Source organism: Microtus pennsylvanicus, chromosome 1, assembly GCF_037038515.1.
Source record: "Microtus pennsylvanicus isolate mMicPen1 chromosome 1, mMicPen1.hap1, whole genome shotgun sequence".
NCBI classification, from domain to species: Eukaryota; Metazoa; Chordata; class Mammalia; order Rodentia; family Cricetidae; genus Microtus; species Microtus pennsylvanicus.
In genome coordinates, this window is record NC_134579.1 from 166,072,580 (window position 1) to 166,095,088 (window position 22,509).

The following is a 22,509-nucleotide window of genomic DNA, read 5'->3' on the forward strand; positions in this document are numbered from 1 at the left end:
CTGATGGGTGTGTTTTCGTTGCTGGTTTTCTCTTGCTGCTTGTAATGTTTCTTCTGGAGTTCTGGTCTTTTACCTGTGCTGTGTGGTGGAGTGGTCCTCTTGGACCACTCCATGTCAATTTGGAGTTCTAAGTACCCCTTGTATTTGTGCGGGGTGGGGGAGATTTTCAGTGTTGTACAAAGGAACACATGAACATATGGGCATGAAAGGAATTGGGCAAGATGGTTTCTTTTTGGAAAAGGATGCTCTAGAACCCCAGCTAAACTAAGTAGCACGGGCGGCAAGCCTGCCTTTCATCCCTGGCAGAGGCAGTGGTTACATCTCTTCCCACACAGTCTGGTGTGATTGGCTAATTGGCAAGAAGGGGAAGTTTCAGGAGCTATAGTCCTTGTTAAGTTAAATACCTTTGTGGTGAGGGGCATGTTTCTCACTTTAGATGTCCATTTCTTTCCCCAAGTTGGGGAAAGTTTTGTCATAACTTACCGATTGTATTGCTTTCCCCGTTTCTGTGACAGGATACCTGACCAAAGCAGCTAAAGCAAAGGAAGGGCTTATTTGGGCTTGTAGTTTTACAGTGTAGTAGCCCATTTCAGTAGAGAAGGCAGAGCAGAAGAACACGAGGCAGCTGGTTACACTGTACCTTCTTCAGTCGGGAAACAGAGATGGGTACTGGCATTCTGCTTCTTTCTCCTTTTTCACTTCAGGGCCCCAGCCAATGGGATGAAGCCACCTACATCCATATAGGTCTTTCCTCCTGATTTAAACCTTTCTGGAAAGAGTCACATATACATACCTAGAGATGTGTTTTTGTGGCGATTCTAAGTGCAATCAAGTTGACAGTGAATATGAGCCATCACAGTCCTGTGCCTTATCAACCTGATGGCCAAGCAGATGTACTTTAGAGCATAGCACTCCACCCCGTGCATCCCAAAGTTTCATCTTCATCTCACAGTGGAAAATACTTTTACATGTCTAAAGGTTCCTATAATCTTTCAACAGTTCAAACTCTTCTGAGACTCAAGACAAACTCTTGCCTTTGAGCTCCCATAAAATCACGAAGAATTCCAGTCCAGTGATACAGAGTAGACTTTCCTAGTACAAAAGAAGAGTAGGGCTATACAAAGATCAAACCAGAACCAGACTGAAAGTCAGCAGAGCCAGGATCAGCCTTGTGCTGTGTGTGTGTGTGTGTGTGTGTGTGTGTGTGTGTGTGTGGTGACTGGGGCTGTGATGGAGTAGTCTATGCTCCAACAGCCTTGAGGGGTCTGGCACTCCTTCCTGTAGCACACACGGCCTCTCTCTTGAGGGGTCCTGTCCTTCCGGCTCTCCTTCCTGTAGCACACACGGACTCTCTCTTGAGGGGTCCTGTCCTTCCGGCTCTCCTTTCAGTACCACACACGGCCTCTCTCTTGAGGGGTCCTGTCCTTCCGGCTCTCCTTTCTGTACCACACACGGCCTCTCTCTTGAGGGGTCCTGTCCTTCCGGCTCTCCTTTCTGTAGCACACACGGCCTCTCTCTTGAGGGGTCCTGTCCTTCCGGCTCTCCTTTCTGTAGCACACACGGCCTCTCTCTTGAGGGGTCCTGTCCTTCCGGCTCTCCTTCCTGTAGCACACACGGCCTCTCTCTTGAGGGGTCCTGTCCTTCCGGCTCTCCTTCCTGTAGCACACACGGCCTCTCTCTTGAGGGGTCCTGTCCTTCCGGCTCTCCTTCCTGTAGCACACACGGACTCTCTCTTGAGGGGTCCTGTCCTTCCGGCTCTCCTTCCTGTAGCACACACAGCCTCTCCCTTGGGCCAGGTCTACTATATGCTTGTAACTTTCCTGAGATGTCCCATGATATTGCTATCTCCAACATGCTGGAGTCTCGCTGCAGTTTAGACTTCACCTTGCCTGCTTCGTGCAGTAGCCTCTTTGCAGGAACTTGGAACCTGTCACACATTGCCTAGTGTCAGTGGCCTTCAGACATCTTGGTGCAAATCCTGATGACTTCTCACTCTTCTGTCTCTCATTTATGCAAAACCAAGACCATGTGGGTGACACTGCCAAGTTCTTCTGCCAGCCCAAGATGTGGTCTGACCTCTTGGGTCACGGTTACCATGACCTCTGTTTGCCTACAGCTGTTTTCAATCTGTGAACCCTTATAATGGTATTCCCAGTTCAGACTTTCGGCTTTCAAATGAATTTGCATTCTCACAAATTGGAACCTTCCATGGCTCTGGTCTTACCCTCATAGCAACTTTCCTATTGTTCCAAGGACAGGACCAGGTTCTCTTTACTGGCGATACTACCTTTAACACTTAGAATTGCTGCCCATCCTCCTTGGCTGCAAGGACAGGACCAGGTTCTCTTTACTGGCAATACTACCTTTAACACTTAGAATTGCTGCCCATCCTCCTTGGCTGCAAGGACAGGACCAGGTTTCTCTTTAACGGCGATACTACCTTTAACACTTAGAATTGCTGCCCATCCTCCTTGGCTGCAACATTGAATTTCCTCGGTGCTCTCTTCTTGACTACACTGCACATTTTCATACTTTCCTGGTCCACTGGTTGCTCTCTCTCTCAAAGCAGTAGGAAATAACAGTGCCAGAGCCTGAATCTAATCTTCCCTTGAAATTTCCTCTACTTAACAAATTAATACATTGCTTTTTAAGAGGCTTAGTGTGTGTGTGTGTGTGTGTGTGTGTGTGTGTGTGTGTGTGTCTGTGAGAACACATATGTATACACATATGGACACCGAGGTAGGCCAGAAGAGGGGCCTGGATCTTCTGGAACTCAAGTTACTGAGAGTTGTGAGCCACCAGATATGGGTATTGGGTATCAGACCCAAGTCCTCTGGAAGAACAACAATTGCAGGACAGTCTCCAAAGCTACAGAGAAACTGTCTGGAAAAACAAAAAACAAACAGCAACAACAAACAAAACAAAACAAAAAGCAATTGTTTTTAACTCGTAATTGATGAGCCATCTTCATCCCCTGTCCTTTGCTTTTGAATTCAGCCTCTCTCAAGTGCTCAGGACAAGGGCAGCATGAGTCCAGTTTTGTCACCAGAGCACAGTGTGAATGGCCTCTAGCTCAGTTCCTGTTATCAGATCCCATTTGTCTTCAGAATTTCATGAGCTGGGACACCACTGTGTATCTACTGGTTTTCTTGTCTAGCCTTCCCAGAATGGCCCCTGAGCTCTGCTTAAAGGATTCTAGGACTTTGCTAACTCACAGCTCTGAGTTCTTTCACCTTTTCCCCATAAACTGGGTCCAAACACCTAAGAACCCATGCAGTCAGCTTTATCAGCCCCACATCTCAGTACTAGTTTCCTGTGGCTTTGCAACTTTGACCTCAGTCTGAGTGCACAGACCATCATAGTAAGGTAAGAAACATTAAATACGAGTCTTTCCACCAAATACCATGACGCTTGTGTTGAAGAGTCAAATATGACCTTTTCCACTTTGTAAAACTTTTATACGAATGTTTTAGCTACCACACACGTGCGCACACACAGACACACACAGAGACACACTCAGTAGAACCTCTGTTTAGGCAAGGCCCTTCATTTCCTGTGCACTGATTCTTTCTAGGCTAACCATTTGCAAAAGGTTGTGAGGTTGGATCCCAGCCAATGGAGAAGCCACAATCACCTGAATTAGAATAAAAGCCGAGTGCACTTCCTGTTCCAGTACTTGTTCCTCTGCTCTGATGGGCAGCACGCCTCTTTCCAAGACTGAAGTTTGCCTCGTCCGGACACTTCAGTTCCGATGGTGTCTCTTTCTTGACCCCACACTTATTCCTGACAGTGGCAGGGATGGGAGACTGCTCTTCACCTTGCATCCCCAGTCAGGAAGGTCTGCTTGCGTTCTCCTCCTGTTTATTCAGTTTGGGATCCCCCACATTCAGACTGGGCTGCCCCTCCTCTCCAACCCTTACTGTAAGCACCTACATGGGCACACCCAAAGATAGATTTCCATGGCGGTCCTAAATCCAGTCAGGTTGACAACAAAGCTTAGCTGTTAGCTTTTATCTTGTCTCCTCTGCCTGAGGGAGTCTTAGATGTGGTGTATGCTCCTGTCCCAGAGTGGGTATGGGTGTGTTCATGCTTGCTTCTTTTCTTTATTGAAGTCTGAGTGTGGTGATCCCTCTACCTTGTCTTCACTCCTGATATTCTCTGTTCTGCTTGATCTAGTGATTCAATGCAATGTCTGATGCTCTCTGCTGGGTTTTTAATTTGGCAAATTGGGTTTTATTTCTGACATTTTGGGTTTTTTTTTCCTTCCCAAAATGGCAGCTTCTTTTCTGAGTTTCTCATCTTGCTTTATCTCCCACATCCTTCCTTTGCTTATCTGCTTTTTCTGTGTTCTTCAAAGTCACTGCGTGTTTCTCTTGTTAGCAGGTGGACTTTGAACCCTCCGCTCAGCCTTCATTGAGGGGTCTAACCTTGGAGGGTGCTCTGCTCTCCTTCCTGTGCTACTCGTGGTTCACACATTGTTGGTGGGAGTTCTGCTTTTATTCGGGGATCTTTGTGAACAGCCTTCTCTTAGGGATTTAATTCTCAGTCACACTGAGAGGAGAAAACAGCAACAACACCAGAGCAAACAAGAAATAAAAACATACCTAAGCCCCATTCTAGCCATCTCCTATGGCACTAGTGACACAGAAGAGAAAATAGGAAGAACACGATGCGGAGTGTGCTATGATGTTAACATTTGTCTAGGCTAACAGTTCAGATAGTAGATGACTAGGGCAGGCAAGCAAGCCCTGACATCTCCGTGTCTAGGCTGTGCTCTCTAACCCTGCTCCTCACCGACTGCCCCGTGGGAGATGCACAGCTGTGCCAGGTACTACTGCTGGGAACTCTGGGCTCACTCCTGCTGGCCCTGAGCTACAGAGATCTGGTACCTACTCACCAATTGTCCACAGTCGTCTTCAGGTAATGGAGTCTGCTCCCATCCTCAGGAGGAGGAGGTGGAGCTCCGTCTACCAACCGTCCCCTGCCAAAGCCCAGCTTTCTAAGCCTGAACCTCTTAGCATCTGCCCCAAGCCCCTTCCCGCACCTCAGCTGCGTCCTCCCAGGGGCTGCAGCATGTAGTCCCAGGCTACCACCTGCCTGTGGTTATTCCTTGTTTTTCAGGTCTCCGGAATAGCTCAGTCTGAGAACAATAGGCTGGCTCCCTTGCACACAGCCCTCAGAAATGGGGAGTGTTGGCCTGTCACACAGGGGGAGTCACCATCTGATAGATTTCCCCAGATGGACGGGTAGCTTTTGAGAGCTTCTTCTCTGTGCGGCCTGCCTGCCTTTCCTTTTGGACTCCGCCTCAGTCTTGCTCCCCTGCGCGAGAGCCACGGCTGAGCCATGTGCTGCCCGTCTTGTTAGCTCCCGTGCCCTCTTCACTTCTGTGTCCTGTCACCTCCTTTGGGATTTGTGGTCTTCTCATCTTTCTCTCTTTGGAATAGTCTGTGCTCTGTTGTCTGACTCCTAGCATCACTCAGAGGCAGCTTCCAATGGACCCCACCCCGAGTCTTCCTTTCATTCTCTCAACTGTTCTGTTTTTATAAAGTTATCTAGTCCCTACCAAACACTTTTTGCCTTCACCCAACAGAGTTTGGTCATTTTTATTTTTATTTCATTCATTTAAAAGTATTTTCAAATCTTACTCGTGGTTTCTTTGTATGCATATGTGTTTGTGTGTGGTGCAAGGAATTGAGCCCTAGGCATCGTACATACAAGGCATGTGTTTCACTGTTGAGCTGCTCCTTCAACCCGTTACTCGTTCATTCATCCATTCATTCGTGTTAAGGCAAGGTCTCAGTCTGGTGCCAGGGTGGGTTTGAACTTGCAGTAGTCTGCCCTTAGCCTTGCAAGGGGCTGGTGTTTCTGGCATGAACCAGCACCCCCAGCTCTGGTGACAGCTTCTTCCTTCAGACACCTGTATTCTAACTTGCCACAGTCTGCCTTAATTAGTGCTAAACACTTCACGAGAAAGACCCTTCTGCATGTGCTTCCAGTTTCCATACAGATTTCCTTTGCTTTTACGTCATGAAACCGACCCGTAGTTCCTTGTTAGCGCTCTTAAATTCTGATTGTCCTTTAAAGAAAATTACAAAGAAAATATATATTTATTTACATTTTAATCATTTCCAGTGCATTTTATTTTTCTGCATGGATTGAGTTTCTTCAGTCTGAAGAAAAAAATTAATGCCCAATATCTCATAGTATTCATATACCTGGAGAAGCCTTTATTTCAGATGTATTTGTGAGAGATGTTTTTGCTAGACATAGAACTCTAGTTTGTGACTTTCATGTCTTGTTTGTCTGTTTTTGTATGTGTGTGTGTTTAGGTGTGTTGTAGTGGAAGCAGTGGGCTGCATTCTGCCCGGCTCCCAGCCGCCTGGCTAGCTTATACCCCGAAATAATTACATGGAAACTGTATTCTTTTAAACACTGCTTGGCCCATTAGCTCTAGCCTCTTACTGGCTAGCTCTCACATCTAGATTAACCCATTTCTAATAATTTGTGTACCACCCCAAGGTGGTAGCTTACCGGTAAAATCCTAACCTGTGTCTGCCTTGGAGAGGAGAATCATGGCTACTGCCTGACTCAGCTTCTTTCTCCCAGCATTCTGTTCTGTCTACTCCGCCTACCTAATTTTCTGTCCTATCAAAGGGCCGAGGCAGTCTCTTTATTTAACCAATGAAATTAACACAAAACAGAAGACTCTCTCCCATCAGTGTGTATGTGTGTGTGTTAGGTGTATATGTGTGTGCTGTCGGAGCACACATGTGACAGCCCATTCTTCAGAAGTCCATTTTCTCCTCCTGCTGTTTGGAGGCGGGGTCTGCCTCTGTTTCTGCAGCTGAGCTGCAGACTCCACACTGACTGGCCTGTGAGCTTGCACACAACGCCCCTGCGTCTGCTGACAGATGCACACCACCCTGCTCGGGTTCTTCTGTGGGTTCCAGGGACTGAACTCAGATCATCGGGCAGTAACAGCGAGCGAGTACTTTTACCCTCTGAGCCGTCTCTCTTGCCCTGTATGCTTATTTATTGGGAGTTGTTTTTGTTTGCTGGCTTGTTTTGAGCTAGTCTCTAAAGTGCAGACTGGCCTTTGACCTTGCTGTATTGCCTAGGCTGATTTCTGGCTCAGCATGATCCTCCTGCCTCGACTCTTGAGTACTATGGTTACAAAAGTATACCACAATGCCCAACTTTAGATTTTTAGCACATTAAAGATTTTTGTCCCAGTTGTCTTAAGCGTTCATGGTATCTAATGGCTGTTCTTATCGTCTTCTTCCTGTGTGTGCTATGTTTCTGCTTCTCAGGATCCTGGTAAGACTTTCTCTTTATTGTTAATTTTCAGCAACTTGATAATTGATGCACTGTTTACCATTCTAGAGGCTGTGGGACATGGGGGAACGGAGGCGAGAAATGAAGCTGACCAAAGTCTCATGCAATAGCCAGCTCTGTCTATGCCCTGAGGGTTAAGAAAAGTCACCTGAGTAAAATTCTCATGAGTTCAAGATGGGTATAATCCCAAGGAGGAGCCATATGTGGCAAAACCATGTTTTTCCATGGAGACAGATAAAGGCTAGTTTAAGCACTTAACTGACAGCAACAATCAATGGTGAGGAGTCTGGAGTAAACTCACTCCCATCTGCTGCACCTGGGAGGAACACGAAACCGCCCAGGAACGTCTCTGTTTGGAAGAAACCTAGGGCACGGACTCCTGTCTTCTTGGAGTGTTCTCACCAGCACTCAGAATTCGCCTCGCACGCCTCCATTCCTGGGCCGTGTTCTGACAATGCCCCTCTGTCCAGTTTCCTACTTGTTGATTCGAATTTTTTATTTCTGGTGTTTGGGGTTTTTATTTTTTAATCTTTCAATATTTTAAATTATGCTTGGACTATTTTTAGCCTGCATTCTTCCAGGGGGCATTCTGTGCTACTCCTCTCTCTTCTCGGAGACGGCACTATTGGGCATCGTCTCCGAGACCGCGTTTAGTGCCCACTTTCCATTTTGTTCTAATTAGCAGGCTTTCCTTTTAGAGCCATGTTTACGTTCACAGAAACCCGAGGAAGGTTTTTCTTTGCCCCTCAACGTTGGTCCTTATTACTAATGTGGTAATAAACGGTCCTGTGAAACAGGACCTCAGCGTTGGTCCCTATTACTAATGTGGTAATAAACGGTCCTGTGAAACAGCCTGCGCATGTGGGGGGGGTGACTTTCCTGTCATGTTTTGTCCCTAGCTGCTCTTCTCTGTTAGAGTCGGGGAGGCTGGGCTGTGAGCAGGCTTGGTCACCCGTAGCCACACCTCATGTCTTTGGTGTAAGTTTTGTGGGATCCCCTCCCCAGCACACTGTTGTATAAGGATGCAAAGAGGTTTATTCTTTCTGTGCGAATTCAGCAACATGTTTGTCACATATCACATTTGCTCCTTAAAAGGATTTGATTTTCTTGTTCTCTGCTTGGAAGTGCCTAACATATGTACCTGTGTGTACATGTTTCTAGCAGCTGATTATGTTATATTTTGATTTCTCAGAAATTATGTGACTCTTGATCCACTGGCATCACTTGCCAAACTAAGATTTCTTTCTTTCTTTCTTTTTTTTTTAAATCTTTTCCAGGCCCAGCTTCAAAGGGAAAAAGAACAAGATCAGATGAAGCTGTACGCTAAACTTGAAAAGCTCACTGTCTTAGAGAAAGAGTGTTTTAGATTGACAGCCACGCAGCAGGCTGCTGAGGTAAGCTTCTGCTTGTCTCAGAGCTGATGGCGCCAGGAGGGATGCCAAGCTGGCACTGTATGGGAGTGAGCAGCCAAAGGGTTAGAGCCCTTCATGTACAGCGTTCAGTAATCCGGGTAATTCCTGCCTGGGGAAAAAGCGTGTTCTGTCCTGGCATGAGGGAGCTTGCCTGCTGATAGCTCAGAAGGCGCCTGACTAAGACGGCAGGACGTTTTCAGTTCAGGTGTCTGACCTGAAGGGTGTTAGGTGGCCTTTGGTGCCTGTCCTACACACCTGCTCCTCCTCCCGCCAAGTCCTTGTCATTTCACAGAGCTGCAATACTCAGAAGTCTCTCCCCTTGACAGTTCTGTCATGGTTCCTGTTCCGAACCACGCACATGTAAAAGATGTAATGTATGTGAGGTATGGAGTGTGCCGAGAGCCTTTCAAATTGTCCTCGTTGCTTTACCATTTCATGTGTGATACTCTTTTAACATTAGTTATGCTATGTGTATGTGAATGATGGGGTGGGGTGCATGCATGCCATGATATATGTGTGGAGGGCGGAGGACAGCTTTGTGCAGTTGCTCCTCTCCTTCTACTTCTCTGTGGTTCCAGGGATCAAACTCAAGTGATCAGACTGGCATGGCAGGAGTCCTTGTTTGACAGAGCGCAGCACTAAGCTCTTAAATAACCAGGGCCAGGACTCACATTTCTCAGGTGTCTTCCCGCCCTGCTCCCAGCATTAGCCCCCATCACATGCACATGGCTGACATTGCTATTGGTTGTTTGGTTTGGTTTGGGGGGGGAGGGGTTTGGTTTTGGTTTTTTGGGTTTTTTTGTTTTGTTTTGTTTTTTTGTTTTGGTTTAGGTTTTTTGTTTTAGGTTTTTGTTGTTGTTTTTTTTTTTTTGTTGTTGTTGTTGTTGTGAATGTTGAGACCCAAGACCATAATAGCTTTAAAAGCTATAGCATTCTCGGAAACTTCGTCATGGATCTGGAGGTAGCCGAGAATAAAACTTGTGGGTTTATTCTCTGTGGGTCTGGTGGTGGCCACAAATAAAGCTGTGGGTTTTTTCTCTTTCATTTTGCCCTGATGTGCAATAGTAAGGAAGGAAGCATAGGTAGACAGCCAAGAGAAATCTTGGCATCTTTTGCCATTTCTTTTTCTTACTTTCTATTCTAACTTGCTAGCTCTTAAAAATCTAGACCCCCTAGGATCATCTTGGAAAGGACGTTTGGCTCTGATTTTCATATATGTTCATTATTGCAGGAAAAGATAAACTATCTAGAGGAAAAACTAAAGGAAGAGGAGCATCAGCGCAAGCTGTTTCAAGATAGAGCGTGTGAGGTCGGTAGCATTCTGTAGCCTATCACAGTGACTGATGTCTTTGAGTACTTCGTCCACGTGAGCTGCACCCTAGTCTACACTCAGTTTGGGTGTTGTACAGTGTTACGGCAGTCTGTTTTGCTGTGGTAGCAAAATTCTCACTTAGCCTGTACATCCATATTCTCAGATATATTGCCAAAGACCTTGCACATGCTATATATATTCTTAGTTGAGGTAACTGACTCCTGGCATATATTAGTTTCATCTTGAGATATACACATGAGCACACACCACACACACACACACACACACACACCACACACACACACACACACACACACACGTGTCCTAATTTATTCTGTTATAAACAGAAAAAAGTCATAATTGCAAAACTGATGTATTACTGGAGTATTCTTTTTCAAAGGTTTTTGGGTTTGGGACTTTATTTTTATTGTTTTGTTTTATTAACATTGAGTCTCACTGCACTGCCCAGGCTGGCCCTGAACTCCTAAGCTTATGCAACCCTGCTTCAGCTCCATCCAAGTTACTGCAACTAAGCCCTGCTTTACTTTAAAACGTATTTTATACTTGAAAGCTGAGATCTCAACTTTCTTTATGTATAAAGAAGCCTGTAACAGATTAGTCTTATAAATTATTTCTTTAATTTTATAGCTTCAAACTGGACTGGAAATCAGCAGACTTTTAATGCCTACAGTTTCACAATCACAGCGCTGTAAGGGAAAGAAGAAGCCACCAAAGGTATGTATATTCAGCTTTCCCCAGACATTACTTCTTAACTTTATGATAGACATTTATTCATCCTTTAGTATTTTCTGCTTCTTTATGGCCGGCCAGTGGTGGTGCACAGCTTTAATCCCAGCACTCAGGAGGCAGAGGCAGGCAGATCTCTGTGAGTTCAGAGTCAGCCTGGTCTATAAGAGCTAGTTCCAGGACAGGTTTTAAAACTACAGCGAAACCCTGTCTCGAAAAACAAAAACAAAAACAAAAAGATATTTATGATAGAATACATTTTCTTACTGTTCTTTTGCGGTAAAGAGACACCATGACCAAGGCAGCTCTTATGAAAGAAAACATTTAATTGGGGTTGCTTACAGTTTCAGGGGGTTAGTCCATTATCATCATGGTGAGAAGCAGACAGTCAGGCACTAGAGCAACAGCTGAGCGCTTTTACATCCTGATCCAGAGGTACCAGACAGAGAGAGAGAAACGGTCTGATGTGCTTCTGTGTTCCAAAAAAAAAAGTCCTAAATGCAGCTTTATATAAATACATATACAGTAAAAAGAAAGATTTTTCAATTTTATTTACTAGTATTTGAGACAGGGTTACACCCAATAACCCATTTTGGTTTCAGACTTGCCACCTAGCCGAGGCTGACCTTGACTTCAGTCCTCCTGCCCCTGAGTAGGTGGGATTACAGCCTTGTACTGCCACACCTGGCTGTCTGGCTGTGTTTTGTTATACATTTATTTAGTGTGTGTATATGTGATGTGTATACATGCACACACACACACACACACACACACACACACACGCACGCACGCAACCATGGCATGCGTGTGGAGGTCAGAGGACAACTTGCAGGGCATGTTCTACCTTTTGGGTTCCAGGGATTAGACTCAGGTTGCCAAGGCTTTTACAAGGGTCTTTACGAATTGAGCCATTTCATTGGACCCTTAATAATTTTACAAAGAACTTTATAACTATATTCGAAATTGGGGAAATGGCTCAGTGATAGTTAAATGTTTGCTGAACAAGCATGAGGGATGCCTGCGGGGCATGGCAGCCTCCCTGGTAATTAGATCCTGGAAAGGTAGAAACAAGGAAATCCTTGATCAAGTTGGCTAGAGAAATTAACCATATCAATGAGCTCTGGGTTTGGTTGAAGGACCTTGCCTTCAACAAATGAGGTGGAAAGACAATCTAGAGTGATTCTATCATCAACCTTGGGCTTCCACATGTATGCACATACATGTGCACATGCACTCCACACATTTGCACAAAGATACAAACAAAAAAATGGAAAAATTATTTTATAGCTATAATAATAAAAACCACTTTTTGTTTATTTCCTTAATCTCTTTTTATGTCTTATTTGAGTAATGAGATTTGAACTGGAAACCCAAATAGAAAAGCACTATAAATAATTTGCAAATGGAACAATGACTGTTATTAAATATTTGTTTAATGCTGTCTTTTATCTGATAAGATAGAAGTTTAACTTTACATATTTATTGTAGAAACTATGAGACGATAAAAGGAATATAAGAAAGAAAATATAACTTCTGAAAGAGTAGAGGGTAATTAGGAGCAAACTCAGTTAGTAAAAGTGCTGTTTCCCAGGGTGAAAAGGCGCTCTGACATCACCGGAGATAGGCTCGGAGTGCAGTGCTCCAATTTATCTCTAATACCCTGTCTCCATGTCTCCGGTTGAGTATCAGCTCATAGGTTTTGTTGTTTAGACCACTGTCTCTAAGAGACAGAGACAGATAAACCCAGCATGACAGTACATGCTTAGAGTGCCAGCTGGGGCTGAGGCATGGAGTCTGGGAGTTCAAGGACAAGCAGGGATATATTGAGACAGGGGAGTGATGCTGAGCCGCCACACTGCACTCATCCCGGGATCCTAAAGAATGACACCCTACAGAGAGGAGAAGTGTGTTAAAATATAATCCTACTGGGGACAGAGATGTATAATCTCAAGGCCATCCTGGCCTAACAAGACACTGTCTCCAAAAAGGGGAAAACAACAACAACAGCAGCAACAACTAACTTTTAAAGTTGGGTGTAGTGATGAACATTTATAATTCCTATACTCAGAAGGCCAAGACAGGAGGGCCCTGTGTTTAAAACCACCCTGAAGTACGTAGTAGGTTCCTGGCTAGCCTGGCAAACAGTGAGACTCCTGTCAGAAAACGGGTGGTAGTGTTGAATTTGAACTCTTACTATAAGTCGTTGGCACCCATTGAAGGCTTTTTAGGAACAGTAGAGACAGAGGTATAATGGTGACTGAGAGGCCTGAGAGACGTACATAGATCTGTTACCTGTGTGGCTTCCTGTAGCCATCACAACAATCAGGATACTGTCCACCCACTCTAAGGTTCTTCCAGACAGTTCCTTTAGACCCACACCATCCCCCAGCCCCAACAAGTGTTATTCTGTTTGCCTCCTCTGTAGTTTTCTTATTTCAAGAATCCTGTATGGTCAGGCACTTCGGAACATGCCGGCAATCTAAGTTGTGAGGCTGCTGAGGCAGTGGGATTGCCATGATTTGAGACCATCCTGCATTGCATAGTGAGGCTGTATCCCAATGAGAGAAAGGTCAAGTAGAGTTATACAGTGTGAGCATTTGGGGCTGCCTTTTCCCTGGACTTCCATCTGAGTGGTTATCTATTCTCTTTGCCTTTTTACACTGATCCACATTAAGGATCTACTACACCTTATCAGTCCCTGTTTAAGTACATTTGCGTTGTTGCTACTTTCCAGCTATTGCAGTAAAGATATTTTATGCATGTGTTGATTGATGGTTTTGTGCATGTGTGTGCGTGTGTGTGTGTGAACATCAATTTTAATCTTTCTAGAATAATTGCTCAAGAGTGCAATTGTTAGGACATATGATAAATACATGTTTGACTCTATAAAAAACTGCCGACTTGTCACCCACAGTGGCCTTACCAATGTGCAAGTGATGCAGTTTCTCTGCATTCTTGACAATATTTGATGTCATCACTTTTTTTTTTATTTTGCCCATGTTAATAGGCATGTGGTAATGTTTTCTTTTTTATTATTAACTTTTTATTTTGGATTCTTGAGACAGGGTTTCTCCGTAGCTTTTTGGTTCCTGTCCTGGAACTAGCTCTTGTAGACCAGGCTGGCCTCGAACTCACAGAGATCCGCCTGCCTCTACCTCCTGAGTGCTGGGATTAAAGGGGTGCGCCACCACCGCCCAGCTATTTTGGCTATTTTATATTAATCTGAATAGGTTGTTAACCACCTCTTTATGTGTCTGCCTTTTGTCTTCTAGTCAAATGTCTATTCATGTCTGCTCCTACATCCAAATTGCACTACTTGCTGTTGAGTTTTGAGAATTTTTTATATCATATATATATATATATACATATTAAAATAGTACTTTGCTTCCTCTTTCCCTTGCTAACCTTTAGAAAACGAAGTGTTTAAAGAGGGAACCCCCTCAGCAAATGGACCCGAAGTGTAGAGCTCAGTCTTTGGAGAGGGAGAAGGTAAGAGGACAGAAATGAGGACTGTGGCCTTGGTTTGCAGATGCTGTTCATACACGGTTCTAGTTAGCTCGCTCTCGCTGTGACAGACGCCATGACCAGAGGCATCGTGGGGAGGAAAGGGTTTGTTTCAGTTCACCATCCTCCATGAAGGGAGGTTGGGACAAGAGCTTGGAGGCAAGAACTGAAGCAGAGATTGTGGAGGAACAATTCCTACGAGCATACTCTCCAGGCCTTGCTCATTTTATCACCTGCCCGGGGTGGCTCTGCCCTGGAGAACTGGGCCCACATACATCAATCTCTAATCAGGAAAACACTCCACAGACTTGCCTGTAGGCCAGAGGATGGCAGCATTTTCTCAGCTGGGTTCCCTCTTTCCAGACGGCTAAGCTTGTGTCAGGCTGACGAGATCTAACCGGCACACACACCGTTGAGCGCTAGTCTGTTCCCAGCTGTGTCTTCCCCTTCATGTTGTCCAGCGCAGGCTGTCCCTTTAATGCAAGCTTGTAAACTTTTGCAGATGATAGGTGCCTATGGGCTCCGTAGCCTTCAGAGACCTGCTCCCGTCACTGAGCTGCAGTGTCGCTACAAGCCTCTCAGAACTTCCCAGGCCAAAGCTGTGCCCCCTAATCCAGGAGAGCCTGTTCCCGTCTGTGACAGTTTGTCTGATCTTCTGATGGCCATGCAAGAGGAGCTGGAGCAAATGACTGTGTAAGTGTTTGTTCTTTATTAAATAACCGTACTGTTTGGATACATTTTTTATCGACTCTTTTAAGAACAGTATCAACTATCCATTCATTAAGATTTATTTTTATTCACGTGAATGAGTGTGTGCACAGATCGCAGAGGAGGAGCTGGCGTCTCGGTAGCCAGAGTGACAGAGGGCTGCACCCGACTCGGGTCCTCTGCAAGGCCAGCACACATTTTCAACTCTTTAGTGGTCTCTGTCGCTCCCACCTGTAAATTCTCCGTGGCTATTTGGACTTACTTTGTTTTGATCCACGAATTTATTGATAATATTTTCATTGTTCCCACTGTGGGATTTAACCTTTTAACTATGTCTAATTACTACTTTCCTGTATTCCATAGATTTACACTGATATACAGATATTGTGAATGACATATATTGAGTCTGAAGACTTTAGATTAGAGCTCAGAAGAGCTTTTAGAAGGAATATGCTTTCCTTTTGAAATCTTTTAGTAATGTGGGTGATTTCACTAGGCAGATAAGAATACCATTCCTTTTAGATTCTGCCTGGTCCGTATCACAGATTGGGAAGCTTCCTCAGTAAGGAGGATCTGCACAGGGTTATTGTATTATAGCCCATGCTTAAATCCCTTTCAGCATATACATCAGGACTGCGTGACTAGCTAGCGGACTCGCTGAACTCAGGAACTGCTGCTGCACACATAACTCTTCACTTGACAGTATCTCCAATCCCAGACATGGAACTGAAGAGAACCGTGTGTTGCCCCTGGCCAAACCCTGTAGAACCGTTCATTCTTTTTAGCTGAGAACACCAGGAATTTAGATTGGTTTTTAAGATTATTTAACAGCTAGATACTGAGGTAGTTCTAAATCCAAATTTTTTATCGTGATTTAGTTATATATCCTAATGCTAGTGACTATTTTTGAAGATTAACATTTTACTCTTAACTGTAACTCCAGTTGAAGAAAAAAATTAGTTGTGACAAACTATAACTGTATGTAATGTCTGCTCTGTTTTTAATCATGCAAAAATGATTCATGTGTCATGTCAGGCAATACTACTTTTGTGGATTTATTTATTTATTTTTATTGCTAAGTATTGAACACCGGATCTGACTTGCAGAGAAACACTCTCTGGCTGAGTTGCTCCCCAGCCTGATGTTTGCTTTTCTCTACAGGGAGCACAGAGAACTAATGAGACAAACTAGAAGCCATTCAGTCTCTGATGACATCGAGCACGAGCTGGAGCAATTAGTCAAGAAGATGGAGAGCAAAGAAGACCAGATTTCCAAACTCAAGAAGCATCAAGACAGTGTAAGAGTGTAAGAACACTACTTTCACACACAAACACACACACACACACACACACACACACACACACACACACACACACACCTCTTCTGAGAACTGCTGGTCTTCAGAACACAAAAACAATTGCCATACAATGTTTGAAAAGGAAAAAAGAAAACAAAGAAGTACTAGAAATATATGTATAGTTGGGATTTTCTGAGCTACCAACCAGCTCCCCAACAAAGACAGGGAGACTTACTATTAATTGTGAATGCTTGGCTTTAGCTGAGCTTTGACCCACTAGCTCTTTTAAGGCGATTTAACCTGATTCTCTTTACCTCTGCTTTGCCTTGGCCTTCTTACCTTTTCTTCATTCTCTATGTCCTACTCTTCTGCTTCCTCTGTGCATATCTGTTTGGCCCCTGGCATCTCTTTATCTTTATTCTCTGAGCCTAAATTTCTCCTCCTACTTACTCTCTTTCCTCCCTCACTATTGGGCATTCATCTTTTTATTAGACCAATCAGGCGCCTTGGGCAGGCAAGGTTAAACAGCAACACATCTTTACATAGTTAAACAGATATTCTGCAACATAAACAAATGCAACATATCTTTGCATAGTTAAACAAATATTCTGGCACATAGATGTGGATTCAGTGTCACATGGCTTTCCAGTTGGAAGTTTGTGGTATGGTGTGCTAAAAGATACACAGAAGACATTTGGTCTTCTTACAGAGAGCCACCACTGCAGGTAACACCATGGGTCTCCTATACAGTTCTTTAAGGTAAGAACGAGAGCAGAAGAGTTCCTGTGGAGTCAGGCCCTGGGAAATGTGTAGTAGGCTATTGCCTTGGTAGCCTCCAGATACCCTTCCAGCATTCTTGCCTCCTCTCTTCCCTCCACTGCTTCAGTGATGTCCTCTGTGCCACAGTCCTGAAACCATTCCCGCCCTTCTATGTTTAGCTGGGCTGTATTGTATTCCCTGGAAACCTATGCTTAGCCACCTGTGGTTTGTAGAATTCAGGTATGGAGGATTCTGTACCTGTGTTTTAGTGACCTTCAATATTTGAGCAGAAGAATCATGAGTATAATATTTAACTCTAAGACAATGACTGCACCCATAGATGAACTTAGAACACTGTGACATTGCTGAAGCAAAAGAGAGTTTCTCTCTCTCTCTCTCTCTCTCTCTCTCTCTCTCTCTCTCTCTCTCTCTCTCTCTCTCAAACACACACACACTCACATTCCTATAAGAGGGAAGGGTCAGCATTCAGACAAGCTGCTGGTATATCAAGCCTCCACACGCACACACTTTTATAAGACTGATTTGTACAGCTCCGAATATTACTGTATTTGTTATGCTTATGGCCAAGAAAGAAAAATGTATTTTCATTTTACTGGCTTTAAAGACTATAGCAAGGGCTGGAGAGATGGCTCAGTGGTTAAGAGCACTGACTGCTCTTCCAAAGGTCCTGAGTTCAATTCCCAGCAACCACATGGTGGCTCACAACCATCTGAAATGAGGTCTGGTACCCTCTTCTGGCCTGCAGGCATACACACAAACAGAATATTGTATACATAATAAGTAAATAAATAAATATTAAAGACTATAGCAAGTAAAAAAAATTATGATTGTGTTGGGGCAGAGATTGTACAACCTGTGCCCTTTCTGGGAATTGCACAGAATAAACTTTAGACCGAAGAATAATCACAATTTCAAAGTTACCCAATCTATATATTTTATAATTTGAATAAGCAGTCAAGCCTTCTATTGTGATAAATTTAACCTTGAACTAAAAATTGCCTCCTAGGCAAATAAACACTTGTTCTTATCACCAGTTCTTTACTAAAACATCCCACTCTCATGGAGCTCTGTTCCGACCAGTACCTCTGGCTCAACTTCCTGTCCATACCGTCTTCCCTGCTCTGCCCTTCTCAGATGCATGCTCTTCTCTTCAGAGTCATCCCAGCTCGAGTAGTCTCTGTCGGGTCCGTGTGCTACTGCTCACTAACCGGAGAGCGGGCACCTGAAGTCACGGCTGCTCCATGTGTCAGCCATGGACCAGGTGGTCAGTGAGTGACTTGCTGAATTGAACCTTTGGACATAATCTTTAAGGCACCAACCCAGTCCTCTATTTCGGGGCATATTTATAAATTAATTTTTATCTTAAACATTAGATTTTCTTTTCTCTACAGGTCCGTAAACTGCAGCAAAAAGTTCAGAACTCAAGGATAAATGAACCCTCGGGTATCCATCGGGAAGACGGCAACCCTAAAGGACTAAAGAACGTGAAAAATAGCCCTAGGAAATGTTGGGATGAAACCACCCCTTTCCAGAAACACAGCACCTGCCATCCAGCCCACATCCACAATGTGCAGGTGAAGCTGCGGAAGGACGACATCAGGTGGGAGCAGTGAGCTCAGTGAGCAGAGAGCTTGCCTGTCCACGTGGTTTTCATTTAATATACTTTGGGGAACTTTTCAATTATGTTTCTGGCTTCTATAAAATGTGAAGTTGTATATTTTCAGAATAATGGCTAGTGACCTACCAAGAATCCCAGAATAATAAATGGCTAATTTTTGTTGTTGCTATTAACCAGAGGCCCCGCCCTCCTCACCCTGCAGAGGCTGTCATCTCGCAGCTCCCTTGAGGTAAACCTAACAAGGGACCGAATGGAGTCTCACTTAAGTCGAGCCGCACCTGAGCTCCGAGGGCAAGTCCACAATTCCCGTTAGTAGGCTGTCACCTGCAGACTCCTTTAACTTCCCTGCCATTGCCACCTTACCTTGTTTTAGATCTCAGCAGTATTCCTGTTTTTTTGGTTTGGAAAGGGGAAAGCACAATAATTCTACAGTTTTTGAAAATATCTTTAGCTCAGCTTTCCTGTGACAGGTGCGGAAAGGGTTGCGTAATTAATTAGTTTTCAACGACGTTAATTCAGCTTTCTTCCTCTGCTGTCCCATGCTCTTCCCACCCTGCTGCTTCTGCACACCAGTAACTGATCTCCTTTCACTCTTTCATAACTGTTTCTGGTTTCTCGTTTGCTTTGTATGTGCTTCTCATCAGTACATGCCAGTGCGGGTGTCTGGGACCCAAGAGGATGATGGGATTTTCCAAGAACTTAGGCATTTCATTTTCTTTATGCACAAGAGAAAGTGAATTGGGTGAATGTGGTGTCCCTTTTTATACTTTAGAATCAGTGCTGTCACGATGGATTTCTTTGTTGTATACATGTTTTATAATAAATTTACACTTTGTCTTCCTAGAAGCCTGTGGAAATTAGTACATATCTTTGGAACACTTACCTTTTTATTTTCTGGGACAACTAGAACACTGATGTCATCAACTGCAATGGAAATAGAAACTATACAGAAAGCTGTACGAAAGGGAAAAGCTTGAACTTAGGGAGGAAGGGTAAGGAAAGGGCCCATTCCAAAGGGTCAGTTGAAGCGCGTATTTTCCTGAATTCCGGTGGATGGGGAGTGCACAGTCTGAGGATGCGAACCCTGTTGAACAGGCGCCCAATGAGCTGCTTCAAAATAAAAGTAAAGAAGCAATTGTTTTCTTTCTTTGTTTTTTTTTTTTTAATTTTGCTTGTTTGTTTTTCTAGGACAGGGTCCCTCTGCACAGCCCTGGCTGTCCTGGAACTCACTTTGTAGACCAGCCTAGACTCGAACTCACAGAGATCTGCCTGCCTCTACCTCCCAAATGCTGGGCTGGGATTAAAGGCCTGTACCACCACCACCTGGCTTTCATTTTTTGAGACAATAGACCAGGCTGGCCCCGAACTCACTGTGTAGTTATTGGTCTTGAACTGGTCCTCCTGTCTACACCTCCCACGTTACCGTCATGTACAGTCAGCCGTGCCTAGCCATAAAAGGCAATTTCTTTATTTTACGTGTACATTGAGACAGGGTCTCAATAGGTAGCCCTGTATGGCCTGGAACTCACAGACATCTGCCTGCCTCTGTCTCCCGAGAGCTGGACTTAACAGTGTGCACCACCATGCCCTGCCTGAAAAAAGCAATTTTTAGGGGCAATCTGTTCTCACAGGAAGAAGCAAAAGGTGCATGTAATAAAAATAAGGGTCACTCTGGCCTCCCAGGGAACAAGACAGCTGTGAGAAGGGCCAGGTTAGAAGACGCATCCCGCTCTGGGGGCTGTGTTTCAGAATCTCCCTATCTCTGGTTTAAGCAGTGCACCTGCTGTGACCTGTCAGCCTCTCGGCCCTGGAAATGGCTGCCGTGGACTCTCCCCAACATCCATCCTCTTACCTCAGCATTCCACCTTTCCTCCTCGAGAACGGAGCTCTGTTGCTTAAATTTAGAAAGAAGGAAAAGGAAAAAACAAAAATAAAAAACCAACTAGGCCATAACACAGCCTTAGTTTCTCGCCTTTGTCTCTGTGCACTCAGGAAAGGGCTGAGCATCCTTCATTTACGAGTAAAATCATTTTGTGTGGAACATAGGATTTTAACTCAGTGGTAAAGAGTTTTACCTGGGCTCAACTCCCAGCATGGAATAAAAAACTATATTGCTAAACCAAATTACCATACAAAAATTTTAGTCAGTACTTGGCTATTTCAATTGAGAATTGAGAATTGTCTCATAAAAGTATAATGTGGTAGAAAAACACTTAGGATCTCAGAGTGAAAAGAGTTGGTTCAAAACCAGTCTCCTCTGCTGAAATCTTCACAAGCCAAGGATTCTGGAGCACTTCGGTTTCACTATGATTGGGGCCCTGTAGTGAGAGCTGCGGGCCGGCCTGCTTTTCGCCCTGCTGGGTTCCCACACGGCAAGCTTTACACCCGAAATAATTACACGGAAACTGTATTCTTTTAAACACTGCCTGGCTCATTATATCTGTCCTTTTCTTGGCTAACTCTCATATCTTGATTAACCCATTTCTAATAATCTGTGTAGCACCACGAGGTGGTGGCTTACCGGGAAAGATTCAGCATGCCTGACCTGGTGGCTGGCTCCATTGCGTCTGACCCAGAGAGAAGAGGCATGGCAATTGCCTAACTTCCCTTCCTCCCAGCATTCTGTTCTGTTTACTCCACCTACCTATGTTCTGACCTATCAGGCCAAGCAGTTTCTTTATTAATTAACCAATGAAAGCAACAGATAGACAAATGACCTTCCCACATCAGGGCCCTACCCAGCCTGCCTGGGAATGCTGTAAGGAGCACAGCACCCAGCCGAGGGGTGGCACTTAAGGAAAACTCTGAATCTGCAGTTTTCAACCTGTGGGTCGTGACCCCTTTGGGGAGGTCAAATAACCCTTCCCCAGAGGTCACCTAAGACCATTGGAAAACGCAGATATTTACATTATGATTCATACCAGTAGCAAAATTACAGTTCTGAGGAAGCAATGAAAGTAATGTTATGGTTGGGTCAGCACAGCGTGAGGAGCTGGGTTAAACGGTCGCAGTGTTAGGAAGGTTGAGGACCGCTGCTCTAAATGCTTTTGAGTCTAAGCAGAAAAGAAAAGGTAAAACACAGGTTTACGTGGCTTGACGTCTAAAAGCAAAGCTGAGGCTATGTCCTTAGGAACTGAGTTGGAGTGTTCTTTCTTCTCTGTGGAAGTGGCCAGCTTGCTTCCTGGCCTGGGGTCGTGAAGGAGAAAGCAAAGCATAAGGTATGACATCGTGCAGGAACAACACAATCAGCTGCAGGTTACTCTGGAGTTTGTTTTGGTTGGTGAGGTGACATTTAATTACTAGGAAACGGTAGAGAATGGTTTTGTCGCTCCACCATGGCTACCTGCCTGCCAAGGCTACTGACCCTGGTGGGAGGAGCCAAAGCTCTCTTTCCTGGATGAGACTTTCTCTGGAGTGCTGGTGTTGCTGGGGCAACTTCTTGCTGAAACATGGAGTGATTTCATTAATTTTTTTTCACTTCACTGAGAAACAATTGCTTGGGTTCTATTTAATTAGAAATTGAAAACAAAATAGAACTGGAGCTTCCTAGCCAAGCGAGGGCTCTACTTTCCTGGACCTGGGAAGCCAGACCTCCAGCGTTGGAGCTGCGGGTGTTGTGAGTCTCCTAATACTGGAGGGAGCTGGGATCTAGAGTGCACTGCACAGGAGTGGGTCACTGGCAAGGTGACAGTCTCTCCTTGTTTAGACTGGAGGGTAAAGTGAGGACACTTAGCACAGCAGGTTGTCTGGAGTGGTGTCCTTGAAAAGTCATTTGGGGGTTCCAGAATGGGGATGG

General features: G+C 44.6%; 2 protein-coding genes across 3 annotated transcripts in view; both read left to right on the top strand.

The window, feature by feature from the left end:
• Cep57l1 (centrosomal protein 57 like 1) overlaps positions 1-19,559 on the top strand; it is a 56,644-nt gene extending 37,085 nt beyond the window's left edge. The window contains exons 5-11 of one of the 2 annotated variants that reach the window (XM_075944792.1): positions 8,613-8,729; positions 9,979-10,056; positions 10,708-10,794; positions 14,218-14,295; positions 14,813-15,003; positions 16,180-16,323; positions 18,487-19,559. In XM_075944792.1, the coding sequence (XP_075800907.1) occupies positions 8,613-8,729; positions 9,979-10,056; positions 10,708-10,794; positions 14,218-14,295; positions 14,813-15,003; positions 16,180-16,323; positions 18,487-18,526 (735 nt within the window). In that variant the 3' untranslated portion in view covers positions 18,527-19,559. The remainder of the gene's footprint in view (positions 1-8,612; positions 8,730-9,978; positions 10,057-10,707; positions 10,795-14,217; positions 14,296-14,812; positions 15,004-16,179; positions 16,324-18,486) is intronic. The other variant, XM_075944782.1, reaches the window with a different exon arrangement.
• The window catches only part of LOC142833419 (uncharacterized), a 183,842-nt gene continuing 179,905 nt past the window's right edge, over positions 18,573-22,509 (top strand). Inside the window, exon 1 of the mRNA XM_075944805.1 lies at positions 18,573-18,695. The gene's annotated coding sequence lies outside the window, so the exon portion shown is untranslated. The remainder of the gene's footprint in view (positions 18,696-22,509) is intronic.